The sequence below is a fragment of the Mugil cephalus genome, chromosome 6, assembly GCF_022458985.1.
Source record: "Mugil cephalus isolate CIBA_MC_2020 chromosome 6, CIBA_Mcephalus_1.1, whole genome shotgun sequence".
Taxonomy (NCBI): domain Eukaryota; kingdom Metazoa; phylum Chordata; class Actinopteri; order Mugiliformes; family Mugilidae; genus Mugil; species Mugil cephalus.
The window spans coordinates 12,711,830-12,729,847 of NC_061775.1; the positions used below are offsets into that span (position 1 = coordinate 12,711,830).

Consider the following 18,018-nt stretch of genomic DNA (forward strand, 5'->3'; position numbering starts at 1 on the left):
TAGACTTCAGCCTTAATATCTCAGAGGCTGTCACATTCTCAAACTACTCTGCTATGCTTGCCAACTGCAATCAGAAATAACTCTGTCCCTTCAACTTAATGAAAAACATGTACTTGGCTATAAACTTGTAGTCATCTTCTATCCAATCACATTGTCTTGAGTAATTAAAATGATTAGCTTAATTAGCTTAATTAACTAAATTTGACTACAGGACATGGCCATATGGTGAAGAAAAACAAAGATGGGAGCTAATTAAAGTTAAAATAATGCAGGTTTTAATTAACTCAACCCTTAGGCATCAACATTTTCAAATTTATCCAAGCTGATAATTAAAAAGTCCTCTTGCCCAAGCAACATTTCTTCTCTGAGCTAATTAAATCTGGAAATAAATTAGCAACATGACGCTCCAAATATTAATTCCTGCTAGAAGATGACTTCACTTTCTAATGAAATTAATTAGCTGCACTGGACCCTCAATCAGATGCCAGGCGCTGTCCGTGAGCATAGACCTCATGTAATCTAGCGCCGGGCGAAAGGCCCGAGGGCAGAAATTTACAATTGTAATGAACACTCTTTAACTGTGTGTCTCTCTTAATATACCAAATGAACATGTAGATCTATTTATGCCAAGGGCTTCCTCATTTATAAAGGAGTGCTAAGACCAGCTAGTTAAAAGTTTTTTTTTTTCAGTGTAGTGCAAGAGAGAGAGGGAGAGAGAGAAAGAGAGAGCACATAACCACATAGCTGCCAAAAGCAATGCCAAGACCAGCTTCAGCAGCCTGTAAGGTTCCACAGGCTGTGCCTGTGTGTGTGCCAGCCTATTACAGAAGACCCTCATGAATTCACCCCCCAACACTCTCTTGGCAGCTTAAGGGGATGACACTGTGGACGGGGAGGGGGAAATGCAGTAAAATGTATCTGTCTGCATTTTCAAGTCCTCACCGTCCCCGCGACCGCCTATGCATATAATTTACTGTATATACACGGGGGCAGCACTGTAAAACAAACTTCATTATCTGCCATTATGGCTCACTTTAAACAGATGTCTAGTGTACGCGGCATCCCATACAGTCAGCAGGATATATTAAATGTTATATCATATGTTTGTTTCTTGTTATTTTTTTTTTATTTATTTTTTTTTAGCATGAAATAGACACGGCTTACAGCATCCGTGGAAAATCAGGTTACAACATATTCAAACAGATTTAAAGATTATGATTCAGAGATAGATCAAAGCAATTTTCATTATGCCATTGGAAAACAAAATTGATAGATGACAGCTAAATCCAAAAGTTCGGCAATGTGCGCGAAATGTTTTCTTGATGATGGGACCTAGTTACTTTTTTATCATGATGTGGCACAAACATGCGAGTAAAATCGCAAATTTTCGGATCAAGATTGTGATTAGAAGGTCATTCAAAGCCGGTTTTAATGGCTTGGATGAAGCAGGTATACCAATGGGAACCCCATTCTTGAGCCGCCCTCCAATCACATAACGCATTGGCCACTCTGCCCTAAGAGCTTCATTCAAATCTGTAAGGGGTTGACAGGTACTGGACGACTGCGCACATCTATTGTCACAGATTTTTCAATAATTAAGTTGGTACAAGTCTGACGCTCGGTGACACTGATCAATATGATGCACTCTATTATTCAGAGGCCGCTAACCACATCAGCAGCCCGACACACAAACAAAGACGAAGTCAGTAGAGGAGGTGGCTCTCCAGAGGCTGCACCGCGCCCCCTCCCAGCCGCTTGTTACAGCCTATTGGTGGAAGTGCGGCATGAAGGGCAAACCTTCATTTCACTGCGGTGACTGAAGATGCTCTGGCCTTTGTGCTCCGGCGTGCTCTCTCAAATGTCTTTAAAATTGAGATAATTGTGTTTACTGGGCGCAGAGTGGATTTCAGTCTGCGCAGGCAACAAACTATGAAGAGGAGGGAAAAGGGGGTGGAGGGTGTTGTGGGGGGGGGGGGGGGGGGGGCTCTTTTGATTTTGTCACTTTTTCAATAATTAATGCTCTCCTCTGGCAGTTTTGATCCGATATGTAAATAGTTTCTCATCCCATTATGCAGAACATTGATGAATGTGACAAAATTCCAAAAGATGACGGTCCAGCTCACGCGGTTGCGGGCAAACATCACAATACACTAATGACCCAGCCCTTTAATGTCATGCCTTCTGAGACATTAGAGAATTTGAAATTAAAGGTACAGTTGGCTCACACGACAAAGTGTCCATCTCATCTAAGTGGAATACCCACATCAGTCAGGATGCAGCCGTGATGCGCCCGAGCCGAGCTTAAAGCTAGTTACAGCTCACATCAAAGGGACGTCATCATGCCCAACAGCTACCCTTGCCATTTGGATCCCACTGAATCCGATCCTTTAGTTACATTTTTCAGGCTCCCTCTCCTCCAGCGTCCGCGCTTAAACACCATTAAAATGGAAAATATAGTGTTTTCTGCATCGGCCCCAGCCTTCGTTATTTCACAGGCTTGTCCTTGTTATCTTGATCGCAGTAAACAAGCCACATATACTCCTCTGAATTCTCGGCTCTTGTGCGGAGTTGTCTGACAAAGTGGTCAAGAATGTAGACACAATTAGCGCTACAAAGCAGTGTGTAGATATCAACAAGGTGGTGCGGTGACCTTTAAAACAAAGGATTCTAAACAGCGGCGTCGTAGAAACGCGCAGGCTGCTGCCATAAGGCACTTACTCATTTATTTCAGGTGGTTTTCATGTGCTCGGCTTTGAAGAATGGCAAATCTCAATGCTCTAATCATGCTGCTCCAGGCTGTTCCTTTAGATATTAATAACGCAGAAAAATATACAGAAGCATCAGATTGGGTCAAATACATACACAGCAGTTAGACGGCGATGAAGCATCAGAGCGTGATTGTTTATTTGATGTTCGGGGAGCCAGTTTCCTAATTATCCTGCTGCGGATCATATTACGAAAAGAGATTCTGCCTTTTCCCCCCTTCTTTTTTGACACCGGATTCTCTTTAAACTAGACCAACAGAGCATGACTGTGATTAACTTTAAAAGGTCATTTAAAATAGCTTTCAGGAAGCATGTGATGAAACCTGGTCGAACGTTGGGAAATGATGTACTCCGAGATGAAGACCAGTCTCGCCGGGCGACCCCCTAAAGAATACACTTTATGCTTTAATAACCCTCTGACAGCGTACAGAAGTCATTCTGGACCTCCTGGCACATGTACCTGCAGAAAAAACAAGGCGTCTCAGAGCAATAATACATCAAGATTCCATTAAATGAGTCTTAACATGTCTCCAACTGCACCTTTCGTGACCTACCTCAGACACAAAAGGTTAATCCGTGACAGGGTTAAAAACTTATTTGGCCTTTCTGGTCACATAACATCCCAATTACTTTAACAATCTCACAGTGAAGGGAGGTGGTGGAGGTGGTGGCGGCGGAGGAGGAGGAGGCAGCGGCAGCGGGGCCGACCAAAGAGATGGGAGAGAAGAAAAATACAATAGATAAAAGTCTGTCTCAGAGTATAAGATAAGTTCTTATCTTAATCTAATGACTCCACAGCCTTAATTTGTCAGACCTGGCTTGCCTGGAAGGAGGAAAAAAAAAAAGGGAGAGTTCCTTGTACACAGTGTTAATAAGGGACATCTCTCAAGTCTGTGTGAAAGAGGAGGAAGGATCAACGAAGGAACGTTCAGTGGCAACAACGAAATGTGCTTCATTCGGTGGCTGTATTTTTTTTTTTTTTTTTTTTTTTTTTTTTTTTACTTGTGCTAACAGTTGCTAATTAGCACCTTATCACCCTCCAAGTAGCTCCATACTGGAGACGCCAAGCACACGAGTATTTATAACCCAGTGACTGTGGAGATAAACAGCTCTGTGTGGCCAGTGGCCAGATCAAACATTTTTTTGTTGGTGTTACGGAACTTTTTTGCTCCATTATTCAAGACAAAGGACGCAAAGCCCTCCAGATCAATTTCACCTGAACTCTTCTGCTCCAAAGGTCACTCAGTGGAGCAATTCAATTCAGTTCATGAGTGTTTTCTTTTTTTTTTTTTTTTAACCAAACCACTCTTGTGTTAGCACCCTGCTAATGCCACGAGTGTTTGTTTATTGCATGGATGGATCCTTTTGGAATCAAACCCTTAAACCTGGCAGCGTCGGTGACACGCTTTGCTAACGAAGCTACACAGCACCAGACTGACGCAAGCGAAAGGGAAAAAAAAAAAAAAAAAACGTGTCTCCTGAGCTGCAGTTTCTTTGATGAGACAAAGAAAATAGAATGTGAGCATTGTGTGAGAGCAAATCTCAATAGATTAATTTGAAGTGTTCACTGAATTGTGATTCCTTTTAATTAATGATAGAATTAACTGCTTTGTTAATGCGTTCCTGGAGGAAATGAGCTGCTGGCAAATGCTGCGTTGAACAAAAGGAGGGCACATCTCTCTTGACATTTATACAACTTTGCCAGTGTCAGGGTGCAACAGCTCATGTTGGGTGAAATTTGTCTTGAAGGATTGTTTTCCTGCACTGTTGGGAGACAGTGATCACGAAACAATAACGGCAGCGCCGCTAAAACTAATTGAGAACTGCTGTTTTCATAGTAGCTGAAGGTGTGACATGTTAAAGGGGTGTTGACATCCTCTAAAAGATGCTGCTTGTTGTAAATTATCAGCTGCCATCTCCCGTGAACAAACAGGGTATGTCTTCAGCAACTGGCTCCTTGCTACACACTTCCAGGATCAACTGTACTTATTGAATTTATTGCGGAAAGCACAGAACATGGAGGTATAACTAAAAGAAAAACACAAAAATAGGTTAAGCTAGATAGTGTGGAGGAAGAACCATAATTATTACCCAGACTGTCCATAGCAAACACGCATGTGTATATATATATATATATATATGTAGGCTTAGTGGTGATGGAGGCGGGCCTACTGTGGAAACAGGAAACTTAGATTGACAGGTCTAGTGTGTGAAACGTTGTGCTGTTGTACCATTTATCCCTTTAGTAAAATATGTTGCATTCATGTATGTACTGTATTTAAAGAAATTTAAATTTGCAGGGGAAAATTAAAAAAAATCTATAATAAAATGGCTAATCAACCAAAGGTTTTGTGACCCCTCTGCTGTACCTCCGTGGACCCCCTGGGGGACACGACCCCCATGTTGAAGACCGATGTCTTACTGCATGACATGACATGATTTAGATGTCCTGACATTTTCTTTTAGCATTTGCTGGTATAATTCAGAAGTCATTTGTTCATCAATGAGGGCAAGCAGTCTTGACCCAGATGTAGCAAAACAGGTCAAAACAAGGACATCACCACCCCCATGAGTCATGGATTTAAACAAAACCGGGAACTGTCTCTATACACGGATTTGAAACACTTCTAAATGGACGGACTCCAATTCGTCCTTGAAGTAAACTTGTAATCTTAGAGGTGGACTTTCTGATATGTAATCTTGGCTAATTTTCCTGGATAAACAAATACACGAGTAAATGATAACATTTTCATTGTTTGATTGGATTTTCTTTGTCTACTTTCCAGACTTTCCAGGATATTTTCATTGCTTTTTATTCCAGTAGTGGTCCCACTGTGGCCACTACTGGTCAGAATAGCAGGAGAGCTGCTGTTAATGGACGAACAACCCCAAAATGAACGAGGGCAGGGAATGGATGTGAATTTTTCTTTTCCCTGGGAAAAAATGAAAAATTAATACAATAACTAGCGCATAAAAATGCAGGACATACAGGCAAAAATAGCCAGTGGAGGAGCGGAGTGAGGTTTTGTCTTGGTGGAAGGAGGACGTTAAAATGTTTCCCAGGCTGACTGCCAGAATGTGGTCACCATCTCTGCATCGAGCAGGGAAAGAGGCCTGATTGTGCCAAATAGGCTACAGTTAACTATGACCCGCATGTTCCTACATGTTCATGTTGACAGATAGGAAGCTCTTTAAAGTGAAGCATGTCCGTGTGATCACAGGCTGGGTCTCAGGATTTTATTGACAGGTTCAGTTAAGATCTGACATGGTGATAGGTTAAATGACTTAATTCTGATACTGAGCTTTGCAGGTGTGGGTTCACAAAACTGAACCCACGCAGAACTCTGGATACATTTAGTCTGGAACACGGTCCATTAACGCATTTCCAATACTAGTGGAAAAAAAAAACACCCCATGGGCTTTAAATAAATCTATGAAATTTTTTGCAATGTTGCAATTTAAGTGTGTAGTGAAAAGCGACGGCTCGAAATTCAGCTTAACGCCATTTGCTTTCACCAGAGCTACTCCTGCCAGTATATATGTGCAAACGTACGTGATTTGCCCAGAGCTCTATCAATAAATGCAAAATGCGACAAAGTGCCGCTGAAGCACACATCAAAAGTAAACGATGGTGTGCAGCACACAAAGCATGAGATTTTAATGTAACTTCCGCTTTGGCGGAGAGACAAAAAGAACAGCAGCTGATGAAAACATCAGATCATTAGAGTAAGACATTAGATAAACAAAAATGCTTTATGGCTTTATGCTTGACTGTGTGTGAAGGTGGACAAAGAACGACATAGTGGTACTGGTTTACATTAGTACTGAATTGAAGCCTTGAACTTCAATGTTTTTAGAGCCAAGGACCCTAAACTGATGGAGAGATTAAGTAGGGACCCTCTACCTACGATATGTGTTCTATATTAAACTTGGCCTAGTACATATATGTTACATTAAGCTATCCCTTATCCCTTTACTAAAATATATTGGATTCATGTAAATGTGTATTGAAAGAAATTTAAATTTGTGGGGGAATATATAAAAAAAATATACAAAAAATGTCTAATCAACCAAAGATTTTGGGACCCCCGCGGGGGTCACGGACCCCCTGTTGAAGACCTATGGCCTAGAGAATAGCTTTATGGGCAGCTGCCACGTCTTTCCAAATACGGAAACTTGACAGGAGCCAAGGTTGATTATTATAAATGAGCTAACACGGTTAATATGCATGAACACAAACATATGTGAGAGTCTGAACGGGCCTTTACGTTACACGACCACTGTTTGTGCCACCTGCTTCCATTCATCTTTGTGGCCGCGACTGACAGGTGCCTTTAATTTTCTGATCAAAATCATTCACCTCCCAAGCCACAAACCTTCGACCGGTGACAGATGTATAGATGGTAAATGCAGTGAAATGCTATTTGTTTAAGAGGGGAGGAAGGAGTGGTGATGTGTTAGCATGAATGATGTGGAGGCACATCGTCCATGCAATGTTCAAACAGCACAAACGGACAAATGGTAAAATGGTAAGTGTGCATTATTTGGTTTAAACAAGATGCCTGGCTAACGGTGAATACGGCTAATGGTGAAAAGGGCTTTATTTTTCTGTTTCCATTCCTGAATTGTGCATTTAAGAGCATTTATCTGACCAAGTTAAGAAATGTGAATGCGGCACACAGGAAGCCACACAGGAAATAGAGTAAATCGGTATTTGGCGAAGTCAAAACTGACGAGTGCCGCGGACACAATGAGCGTGTAAAGGGATGAAATCACTTCACCAATCTTCTCAAACAGCATGAGGCAGGACGGGCTGAACACAGTGATTCACCTTTATCATTTACTAACCAGAAAGGTCGTTAGTGTGAGCTGCTCTTCAAATAAACCAAGTATCTTCATCAACAACTGGGATGAAGAGGTAAGTAATAAACCAGAAGCTTCTAATTTTTAATTTAACAGGAAAAAAAAACACATTAATGTTGCCACTGATCTGACATCCTTTTACTACTTCACAAACATCAGGGCTTGTTAAGCTCTTTTGTTTGAAACCTGATCTTTGTGGCAAATACCTCCAATGCCGCTTTTCCTGTTGGGTGATGTACTTGTGACCTGCCTGATTTACTGATTGCCGATAAGGAAACATTAAATAACGAAGAGACACTACATGGACCATTAACCCTCATGACCTGATAAGGAGAAAAGTGTCCTTTTCCATTTATTTATTTTTTAACTTAGTGATAGACTACAGCCTAAATTGTTACATTGTTGGCATTAAGGGACAAAAGTGTCCTCTTCAAAAACACCCTAAAAATAGCATGTATTAATATTTTATTTTCTACTTTTTTTTTTCACATAAATCTTTTAATCCACTTCAGCGCTAATCAGAAACACCAAAAGTTTGATTCATTTCTGACTTTTAACCCTTTATATGCCAGTGTTTTTGATGGCATCACAAATTTTTCGAAAAAACAAAACAAAACAATACAAAACAACAAAATTTTCAATCTAAATGCAAAGTGAATTTTCCTTTTCTTTTTTTTTCTGTGTGACATGTCAATGACGAGTAGCAACATTGATTTTAATGGATTTAAAATGTTTTGTAGTGCCCGGTTTACGAAATATTTTATGTTTTTACCATTAAAGACAAAAGTGTCCTCTTCAGAAAAAGCCCTAAAAATGTCATGTTAACATTTTTTGTGATGCCTTCAAAAACACTGGCATATAAAGGGTTAAAAGTCAGAAATTAATCAAACTTTTGGTATTTCTGATTAGCACTGAAGTGGATTAAAAGATTTATGTAAAAAAAAAAAAAAGTAGAAAAAATTATGAACATATACTATTTGTAGGGCGTTTTTGAAGAGGACACTTTTGTCCCTTAATGGTAACAACGTAACAGTTTTAAAATCAGGTGTGAGGTATAAGAAGTTTGACTGACCGCTTCATAGGAAAAGCTCGACACCGCGTGCCCTCTGTGTACATTCAATCGAAGCGCGTTTCATGTTTCAGAACGTTTCCTTTTTCAGCAGAGCGCTTTGTGATGATTTGGGGTTCACGAAACACTCGGAGACAGAAAATCATTGGTATTTCAGGAACGGCTGATATTGGAAGTGGAACCGAGGGAGTGTCACGGGCTGCATGTCTGCGGCGGCTCTTAACGCGCACTAAATTACACCGCGTTCACGCCCATGCTCGATACGGATCCATCAAAGGCCGGAGTGGTGTCGGTGTTGGGAGGGAAGGTAAACGCCCTTTCGTCCGCTCATTGTAAGCGTTTAATGAACAATTTGGAGGATTTAGAGTTTGGTTGTGCATCTCTGGGACGAGCAGATTCTTGAAGGGGTGTTTACTCAGCTAAAGCCGGTCAGATGACATCACACTGGGCTCTTTTTATAAGGGAAGCCAACATGCGTAGCTCGAGGAACTCAAGGATTTAAGGAACTTTCTCTGATTGAAACATAAAAGAGGTCCACCTATCAACCACTGAATTCCACAGAGCGGAGAGCGCACGTTCACATAAATGTCACCTTGTGTGAGTAGTCCTACCCCCATGACCCCCTCCCCCTCCCCAAAAAAAAGCCATCACAAGGGGTAATAGAACAACAGCTGCATATTCTATTCAAGACAGGGCAGCGGGGCATCCATACGAGCATACTATCACGGAGCAGGCGAATCCCTGCTTGGGCCTGTCGAGCATGATGTACGTAGCGGACCGGTATCTCCCCCAGCAGAGCTCAGATTGTTTTGATATTTTTATTAACATGTCCTCAATCATAAATCACCCCGGGGAAGTGAGGCCGATCCCTTCCTCCCTGCGCGGCATCAGATTACAGGTAGAAGACAAAGTTATCGGACACCTCGCCACGTGTCCTGCGTTTAACACTTCTTCCAGTGTTTGCGAGCGAACGCTTAAATTCAGTTTACATTCAGACATTAGGGTGGAGCGGAATACAATATACATAACATTATGTAAATGGCGGCCGCATAGTGGCTGGCACTCAAACGCGGCCTTCTATCCTTCATGTGTATTTATCAAAGCTGGACACAGGAGCAGTCGGGACGGGGGAGTGAGCACTTCCTGCGACGTTGGGGTGTGATGTCGCATCGCTTTAAATAACCTCTCAGGACATCATTTGGCGTTATTCCGCGTCTCGCGACGTTATCGCCTCAAAAGGGGCCGTATTAATGCACGGTTTAAGCACAATACTGCGGCCATTTGCATCACAATAACATCTTTTTTTCTTTTTTTTCTCCCCCTGACTTCTCAGGGGCCGCCGCGCCGCAGCCCCCGACTCAGGCCAAGCGACAACCACACACATTCTCACGTCACACCAACTTGCCAGTGTATGCAGAACTGTCAGAGCCTCTTAAAGGATCCGGATGCTATGCGTAATTTCTTTAACGCAGGGCCGTGCAGATCTCCTTATCATTGTTGTAATGGCGTGCTCATGCCACCCTGCATCCCGGGAGCTTGCACGAGGCAGCTGGTAATTCATTTAATTTATTCAACTCGACCCGCAGTTGGAGCGGGCCCGCGCCGCGCTCCTGTTGTGTCGACGGACGGAGTTACACGGCCGGACACTCAGCAGGCTTCGTCCTTCAGAGGTGATCTCAGGGTCATGTGAGATTCTATCACAGGGTAACCCCCCACATCATTCAGGTGTTCCTGTGTGCGCCCATGGGCTCTGCTCTGCTCTGCTGTTGAAAGGAAAGGTACAAATCTGAGGTGTCACGAAAAAAAACGTCTTTTTTTTTTTACCCTCCCACTTCTGACAAGGAACTCACTCGACGACAGACTTCACTGAGCTCGTCTTTGTTTGTTCAGCACGTAAACACCATCTGCATTTTATTTAATCCCCCTCAACAGGTAGCCAGCTCTAAAGCGGATCTCCCGTCACTCACAGCCTAGAACGTTTGGCACTCCGTCGCGCCCGTTCAGATCCGCGCGCTGGCGCTTCAAAGCAAATGTCTTGTTCGCATGTGGTCTGGAGCGCTGCGGGTGCGTTCAGCTGGATCTCAGTCGGCGCAGAGCGGGAGCTTTATCTCTCCTGATGGATCTGGCCACTCATTATGAGGTGGACTCGTCTAATGAGCTCTGATTCCACAAAGGCCCTGGCTCGAGTTCAATCTAATATGAGTGTGCGACGTGAATGAGTTTGAGTTTTGGGAGCGTGCTCGTGGAAATTGTTATGTAGAAACGGAGGGACTTACACACAGTAGGTTTTGCATACTTCTACATACTTGCAATATGCGAGCGTACATTCTTGACGTACCCTATGTCATAGGAGTTCAACAGGGGGTCCGAGGAGTTTTTTTTTCTGGATTTTTCCAAATCCAGACGCACGCTGCAGTGCTAGCACAAGAGAAGCTAACAGTGCATGATATAGATATGTTTTTGTTTACGACTGTTACACGACCACCCTACTGTTGGACATGTTTGAAATAGAAAAATGAATACCTGAATAGCTTAATACTGAATGCAAAATGATAATAATGTGTATTTATAAATAGGCACTAGGCTGAGTTTAATGTAGAACACATATAGTAGGTGAGGTTTAAGACCCCTGCTTTATGTCATAATGCAATTCAGTGGAATACAAAAACAGCTACATGCGAATATCATTATTGTTGACATCTTTTGCACGCTACCCATTTATTTCTGTTATTTGCCTTCATTAATGACCGCCCTTGTTTCGTGTGTGGCACCGTTGTGTAGTGGTCGATGCCTCACAGTTGAACCGGGTCCTTCCTCTGCAGAGTTTGCCTGTTCGCCCCTGCGTGGGTTTTCTCCAGGTGCTCCTGCGTCCTCCCACATTCCAAAGACACCTTAGGTTAACTGACGAGTCTAAGTTGGCCCAAGGCGTGCGTGCGAGACTTTGTCTTTCCCTGCCAGCCCTACGATGGACTGACGACCTGGTCGGGGAGCACCCTGCCTCTGAGCCGGACGTCACCTGGGATAGGCTCATCATTATCAGGCGTGTTGGTGATTCCTCTGCTGTGTGTGTGTGTGTATGTGTGTGTCTGTAGATTGCCCGTGTAGCTCGAGGCATTCATAAGAAATGACGCAGCGTGTAACCCCGTGTTAGGGTTAGCCATTTTTCAAGTTACTTTAACAGAGTTAACACGCTGCCTTGGATGTTTTTCTGTTGTAAGAAGTCGTTAAATGGCAGAAAACATCGATGCATTTCCAAGAGGATTTTATCCAACCAGTCTGAAAAATTGTGCTGTGTTGCATATTGTGTAATGTGAAAGGCCTCACTAGTAATAGTGAACCCACATGAAATTAATCCACTCAATTCAGTTTGTCTCAGGTCTCTGACTCACTGTTGTAGATGAACTAAAGGCTGTTCAAAGTGATGTATGTGATGATGGATGTACTGTATATCGGGCTTCAGCCAAGCCCTATCTTTAGTAGTTATTTGTTTAAGGTCTGCCTCAAACCAAAACCACCGTCCCTGCAGCGTCGAAGCGTCTTCGTCTTCTTCTGTGTTAATGACAGTTGGCTAGAGGCGAGGCTGCCAAGAGTGGAAGAGGAAGACAACCCAAAACCGCCCGACTAAACAGGTCTATATTACAGTGGAAAATGAAGTCAGTCAGGCTAAAATTTGGAAATTGTGCAACGTGGATGCGTCGTGAGGTAGTAGCAGGAGGTTGTCTCTCATCGAAAAGTACTGGAGAGGTTTACGAGGTTTGTGGCGTCGGATGAACACAGTTTTTCACCATTTGTTTGAGCTTCTGGAGCCAAGGTACGAACTACCCTGTAGCTCTCTAGCCCTCCTATCGACTGCACTTGCTACAGTCAAGAAACAGAAAACAAAGAAGATAAAAAAAAAGCACCTTTATGAATCTGCAGGGAGGACATTTGTGTTTATTTAGATCGGGTTGGGACTTGCATCAGCCGATCTTGGGCATTCATTGGGTTCAAACTGCATTGATTGCATAAACCTTGCTTATTTTCTGTAGTTTCATCAAACAAAAGCGCCAGTGTTCTCTCACGCCGCCCAGCGCTCCTCTCTAACAGTCACACGAGGCGACCAGTTTGACCCAGCGATGAAGACCGACAACAGTGAGTCGGAGCATAATGTGATAATGTGTTAATGGTGGTGGCGGCGGTGGGCTCCTGCACTATGGGCAGCTGTAGCTCAGGTGGTAGAGTAGGTAGGCCATTAATCATAGGAGTGGCGGTCCATTCCCTGGCTCCTCTTGTCCACATGACAAAGTGTCCTTGAGCAAACACTTCAACACAAATTGTTCCCAGTGTGCGGATATGGTAAAATATGTTTTGGACAAAAGTCTACTCCTGAACGAGCGTAATGTAAAAAAAAAACAACAAAAAAAATAAAAAAAACTATAAACCCACTTGTCATACTAGACTGACACCGGGAAACAGTGGGTTGCTGCTGTCACAGACGAAGGACACTTCCCGGTATTCTGAGAAGCATTTGTCTTGCAGGACGGTCTTGTAACCTTTCGGTCTGCCATTTGAGGCAATGGCCTGTCTGTTAGTATAGATGTAAGAGAACTCACTGGGGGTGTGCCCTCTCCACGTGCCCACCTGCCTCTTTTACCGCAGTCTGCCGTACCATGTGGAGCCCCAGATGTAGCCTGCAGAATAATCCACACTCGTACACTCATGAAAGTGTCCATCTGGCCCCACGCGCGCACATTAAGCCCCGGAACCACACAGGCACGGGGACACTGTTGTTGTGGCATTTACCAGATACAGCGACGCGAGATACCGCTCCACTTCTATTCTGTCCGCAGAAAGGCCCGAGCTGAGGTGGAGCACAGCTGAGAGTCACTTGGCTGTGACCGAGAGGTGAAACGGAGAGGGACTGAGCGGGATAAGCCCGCAGAGCTCACCGCTAGCCGAGCAGAGCCAAGTGAGGGGGATCTTTTTACATTAGCAGTGCCTCAGGCGCATGCAGATAACAGCAAAGCTCCTGCCTGGCAGCAGACGCACCGACATTACAGCCCTGCATCACAGCTGGCAATGTTTATCCAATCAAAATAGACACTGCTTTTTTTATATGTCAAGGTTTTCTACACAGATCTGAATCATACCTCACATATTTTCCTTTGAATGGCTACAGAGCAACCTGGAAGTCATTTAATAAAGACATGAGATCATCATCACATTGAGGCCTGCCTCCGATTTTATTTGTTTTCATATATAAAGGCTTTTGAACCAAATAACAGTTTACAGTAACAACACTCAATCATTAATATACAAGACAGTTTCCTATGGATTACAGTTGAAACAGAGCATTTATTGTACAAACATTAATGGGCAACTCATCTCCTGCTGCTCTGAAGGAGCATTGTCGGGTCTGAGAACATGTCATGAGGGATGTTTAGGTGCTCCCATCAGGGTATCTCAGCTCGAGTGTGTCGACCAGATTGTTACCGTATAACAAAGAAATTGGACGCCATGACACTTCCACAGAAGTGAAGCCAAGACATCTTGATTCTCCCAAATAATAAAGTGCCGAGTGAACCCTTCCATGTTCCATGTTCCATGCAGATAGGACATGAGGACATATGTTATTTTACTGATAAGTTTGTTATTGATGAGTTATTTGATGCTTGACGTATATTACAGATGGAAACCCCTTCATGACGTCACCCACAGGAGAACTGAATAGTGGCTTTAGTGGCTTTAGTGTGGGTGTCGTTGGCTGTAGTCATCCTGGCAGCGCAGGACTCAAACTCACCAACTCACATAATACATGAATTTAAACCTTAATATTTTAGCTAACATGCTAAGCACGCAGCTACAGTGGAAACAGGAGGTGATATTTAGTTAACTAACAGTAGTTACAGATGATTTTATCTAAAAAAAAAAAAAAAAAGTAAGCAACACTAAGATAAAGAAAAGCTGGCTTGGTTCTGTCAAGTTCACATTTTAAAAACAAGGTGTAGGATCTGAACAGCATGCAAGACCAACGTAAATGACACGAGTGCAACATGGCTGCCCGCGTTGCTGAGATATCTTGGCTTCACTTTTGTCTAGTGGGACTAAATAGTGAAGGTCACTGATCTTCATACACAGTCTTGGAATGAAAAAGAAAACTGGATGCATCGTGGGAAATGCAGGATATTTTTTGGAGACTGACAAGAAGTCAGGAAAATCCAGCCTGTGCAGCTTGTAGCTTTGTGCTGATGTCAAATTTTACAAATCAATCTTTCAAATCTCATTCACAACAATCATGAACAATTAAGCCTGTACGCGTGGTGGTGTAATCGGCTGCGTTGGTGAATCCATATGGGTTTACTTACGGGAATGATGAAGTATGACAACATTTTCTCCAACAACCTCGTATAATTCTCATTAAAAACAGACAAAAAGGTTTCAAAACATTTACAAAGACATGTTGAGAACATCTGACACATAATCAAAATCTTGTAATTAAACACGTGAGATATAAGAAAGTCAGAGAGCTTTAAAAGTGCTGGTATGCAGGTTTTTGTCGACATGTGCAAAGCTAACTAGCACCAGAAAGACGCGCTTTCGGAATGAAGCATCTGAATCGTCCAAGAAATGCTGCATCACCCCCAAAAGTGTACGGTGGTCGCTAATTCAAAGCTGTTAAGCACAAAAGCAATCTGGAGTCAGTATGACAGTAATATAACATGAGGGTACTTGTTAGCGCGTATTTCTATCTGTATGTTAATGGTTGATGTTTTAAGAACTGGTGTCTCTCTGGGAAGCTTTACTCTCATTTCTAAAGCAGCAGCGGGACAGACGTCGGTTTCGCCCCCGTCCTTGTCACCACTTCACGGGCTATTCAATTAGCAGAAGAAGCATGGGAGATGGAGCCATAATGGAGCTGATGAGATGCACAAGGACAGGTGACACTAATCAGAGCGGCACCCCATTGTCTCTGTGTGGGCATCATTAAGGAAACAGAGTGATTTCATGCTCTCCCTCCCACCCCTCTCGAAGCCTCTACACACTCATGCAAGCTGCGTGCATTCTCTTCCTTATCATCAATTTGCAACATGTGTGAATACATCTACTGAATAAAGTGAAAGTGTAATGACTGACTAAGAGGAAAAAGGAATATTTAGCACTTTGAAAACCGTCCCCTAAATGCTACACGGATATACCGATGTGTACCTTTAACAGTTGTTGGACACACCTAATTCCCAAAGGATTTACTCTCACCTTGTCTGTAAACTCATTCTGTTAGTAGTTCAGAAATAGCTGAGACACCCAGTCTTCAACATATCCACTTTCCTCTCCTCCACCTGGCTGGGTGATACCACTGATGATGCGTGACCTGCTACCGCCGAAGGGGATTCGGACTGATCCCAGCGGCCTGAGCTGTTTCTTCCATCCTCAGCGCCTCTCGGCCGGACGGTGAAGGAGCTTTGCTCTGCCTGCCGGTACCGGCCGCTGACATAGCTCGACAGACACCTGAGAAAACACCATCCAAGCAGAACAATATTAGGAGAGGACTAAGAGTCTAACTTCTTCCCACACACTCTTCTTCCCACTACTTTGTTAGTACAGCATAATCCTAATCTCATGATTAAGACCCTCTCCTCCCATTAACAGAGCCTAATAGAGTGTGCAAGAGACTCCAGATGAATCCAGAGTGTTTCCCAACGTCTTGACGCAATGTGACCATACAGACAGCAAGACTCTTGTGGCAGATCCTAGTCGCAAGCTGGAGCCACCACGGATCAAACCTGCATCAAGTGGCCAGTCCATGGTTTGCCCCTCCTTGGACCACTTTTGATCTTCTAATGTTTTAGTGTCAGAGACGCACCAACTTACCTGAAATCCTGCATTCAGGAAGCTCACTACAAGAACCGACCGCCTAGATACAGTCTACTGTGCTCGTGCTGTTTTGTCTTCTAAGCTATAATATTCATGTGCTGCAAATAAGTGCTAAGGAGGAGTTCAAAGTGGATGGTTGAGATTCCAAATGAGAGCAATCCACAGAGGAGTCTTCATAGCTGAGAGGGTGCGCTCATGTCCGCGAGGATTTTGTAGGTCTTGGTAACACAAAGACTGAACGTAGCATGAAAAGAAACAACTGTGCCTGAAATTAACCAATTACCCTTTTATCATTATTACCATTTTTTTTTTACTTGTTTTACTTGCCCACTTGAAAACTCCAGTGATGTGCCGCGTACTGACTTCTGCTGTTGGCTAGGGCTAGGCTAGTTAGCTAGTGTCTTCCTGTTGGTAGCTGACTGCTAGCCTGCTGGTCGGTTTTCCTGCTGGCCTTCTAAACGTGTGATTGAAACATATTATCCTGTGTATTAATGAATGTACTGTCTGAGTCTGTACAGAGAACGGAAAAGAAAGACACGGCTGATATCGTGCATATCTCTTCCTATTACAGAGTAAAGAACTACTGCTGCAGCTGCTTTTGAAACCATCTAAAATGCCAAGAACACTGTATAAATGTGATCATACAGACTGAAAAGCTGCACAGCAGTTCTTCATAAAACACTGAAGGACCATGATTTTTGCTGTGCACAACAATCGAGTGAACTGACGAACTCAGGAGGTGCTGGTAAGTGAAACAAGGCTGGAACCTCCTGGTTTTCACCGTGTATGTGCAGCTGATTACCCTCTACCTTGAATCGTTGTAGCTTGTTAATGTACTCGTTACAATACACGGAGAAAAAAAAAAGTAAAAAGTCTGTTTCAGTCTTGCGATAGGACTGAGTGCCTTTGTGTGATTGTCCGTGTTGGCGAATGCTAATGATCTCAGAAATCAGTTAGTTATCATTGGCTTCATGTGACTGATGCAGGAGCTAATCACGATAGCTTGACTCTGAGGTGGTTGGACGGCCGCACACTGTATCATTTCCCACAATCAGCAGCCACTTAATATCAAGACACACACCTTTCAGAGCTGCCTGGCAACCCGGTGGAGGACTCAAGGAATCAAGACACATTATTTTCACCTCTACTTTTTTTCAATTTAATAATGCATTTTAATTTAACATTTTTAGGAACAAAATAAGACGTTGGACTGAAAAAATAAATAAATAAAAATCCTTTTTCGAGTAGACTGACTGAATACATAATCTTAGTCCACACAGTAATTGCCTGCTGAGGCAAATCAATGTCTTGGATCAGAATTGAAGCATTCTGCTTGTTTACAGCATCTATCATTTGTTCTTATCCAGCGCGATCAGAGCAGTTTCCCTCCCTTAATATAGGGTTGATGGGACAAAGAAAAGCTCAATTCTCAGAGAATTGGAAAACACATTTCTTGTGCTTTGCGGTAAC

General features: G+C 43.1%; 1 protein-coding gene across 4 annotated transcripts in view; it reads right to left on the bottom strand.

Moving 5' to 3' along the window:
• Positions 1–13,894: 13,894 nt before the first annotated feature.
• The window catches only part of LOC125009282, a 76,260-nt gene continuing 72,136 nt past the window's right edge, over positions 13,895–18,018 (bottom strand). The window contains exons 5-6 of one of the 4 annotated variants that reach the window (XM_047587082.1): positions 15,931–16,182; positions 13,895–15,348 (exon numbers count right to left, since the gene is read on the bottom strand). In XM_047587082.1, the coding sequence (XP_047443038.1) occupies positions 15,960–16,182 (223 nt within the window). In that variant the 3' untranslated portion in view covers positions 13,895–15,348; positions 15,931–15,959. Of the gene's footprint in view, positions 16,183–18,018 lie in introns of all 4 variants that reach the window. The other 3 variants (XM_047587081.1, XM_047587080.1, XM_047587079.1) reach the window with 3 other exon arrangements.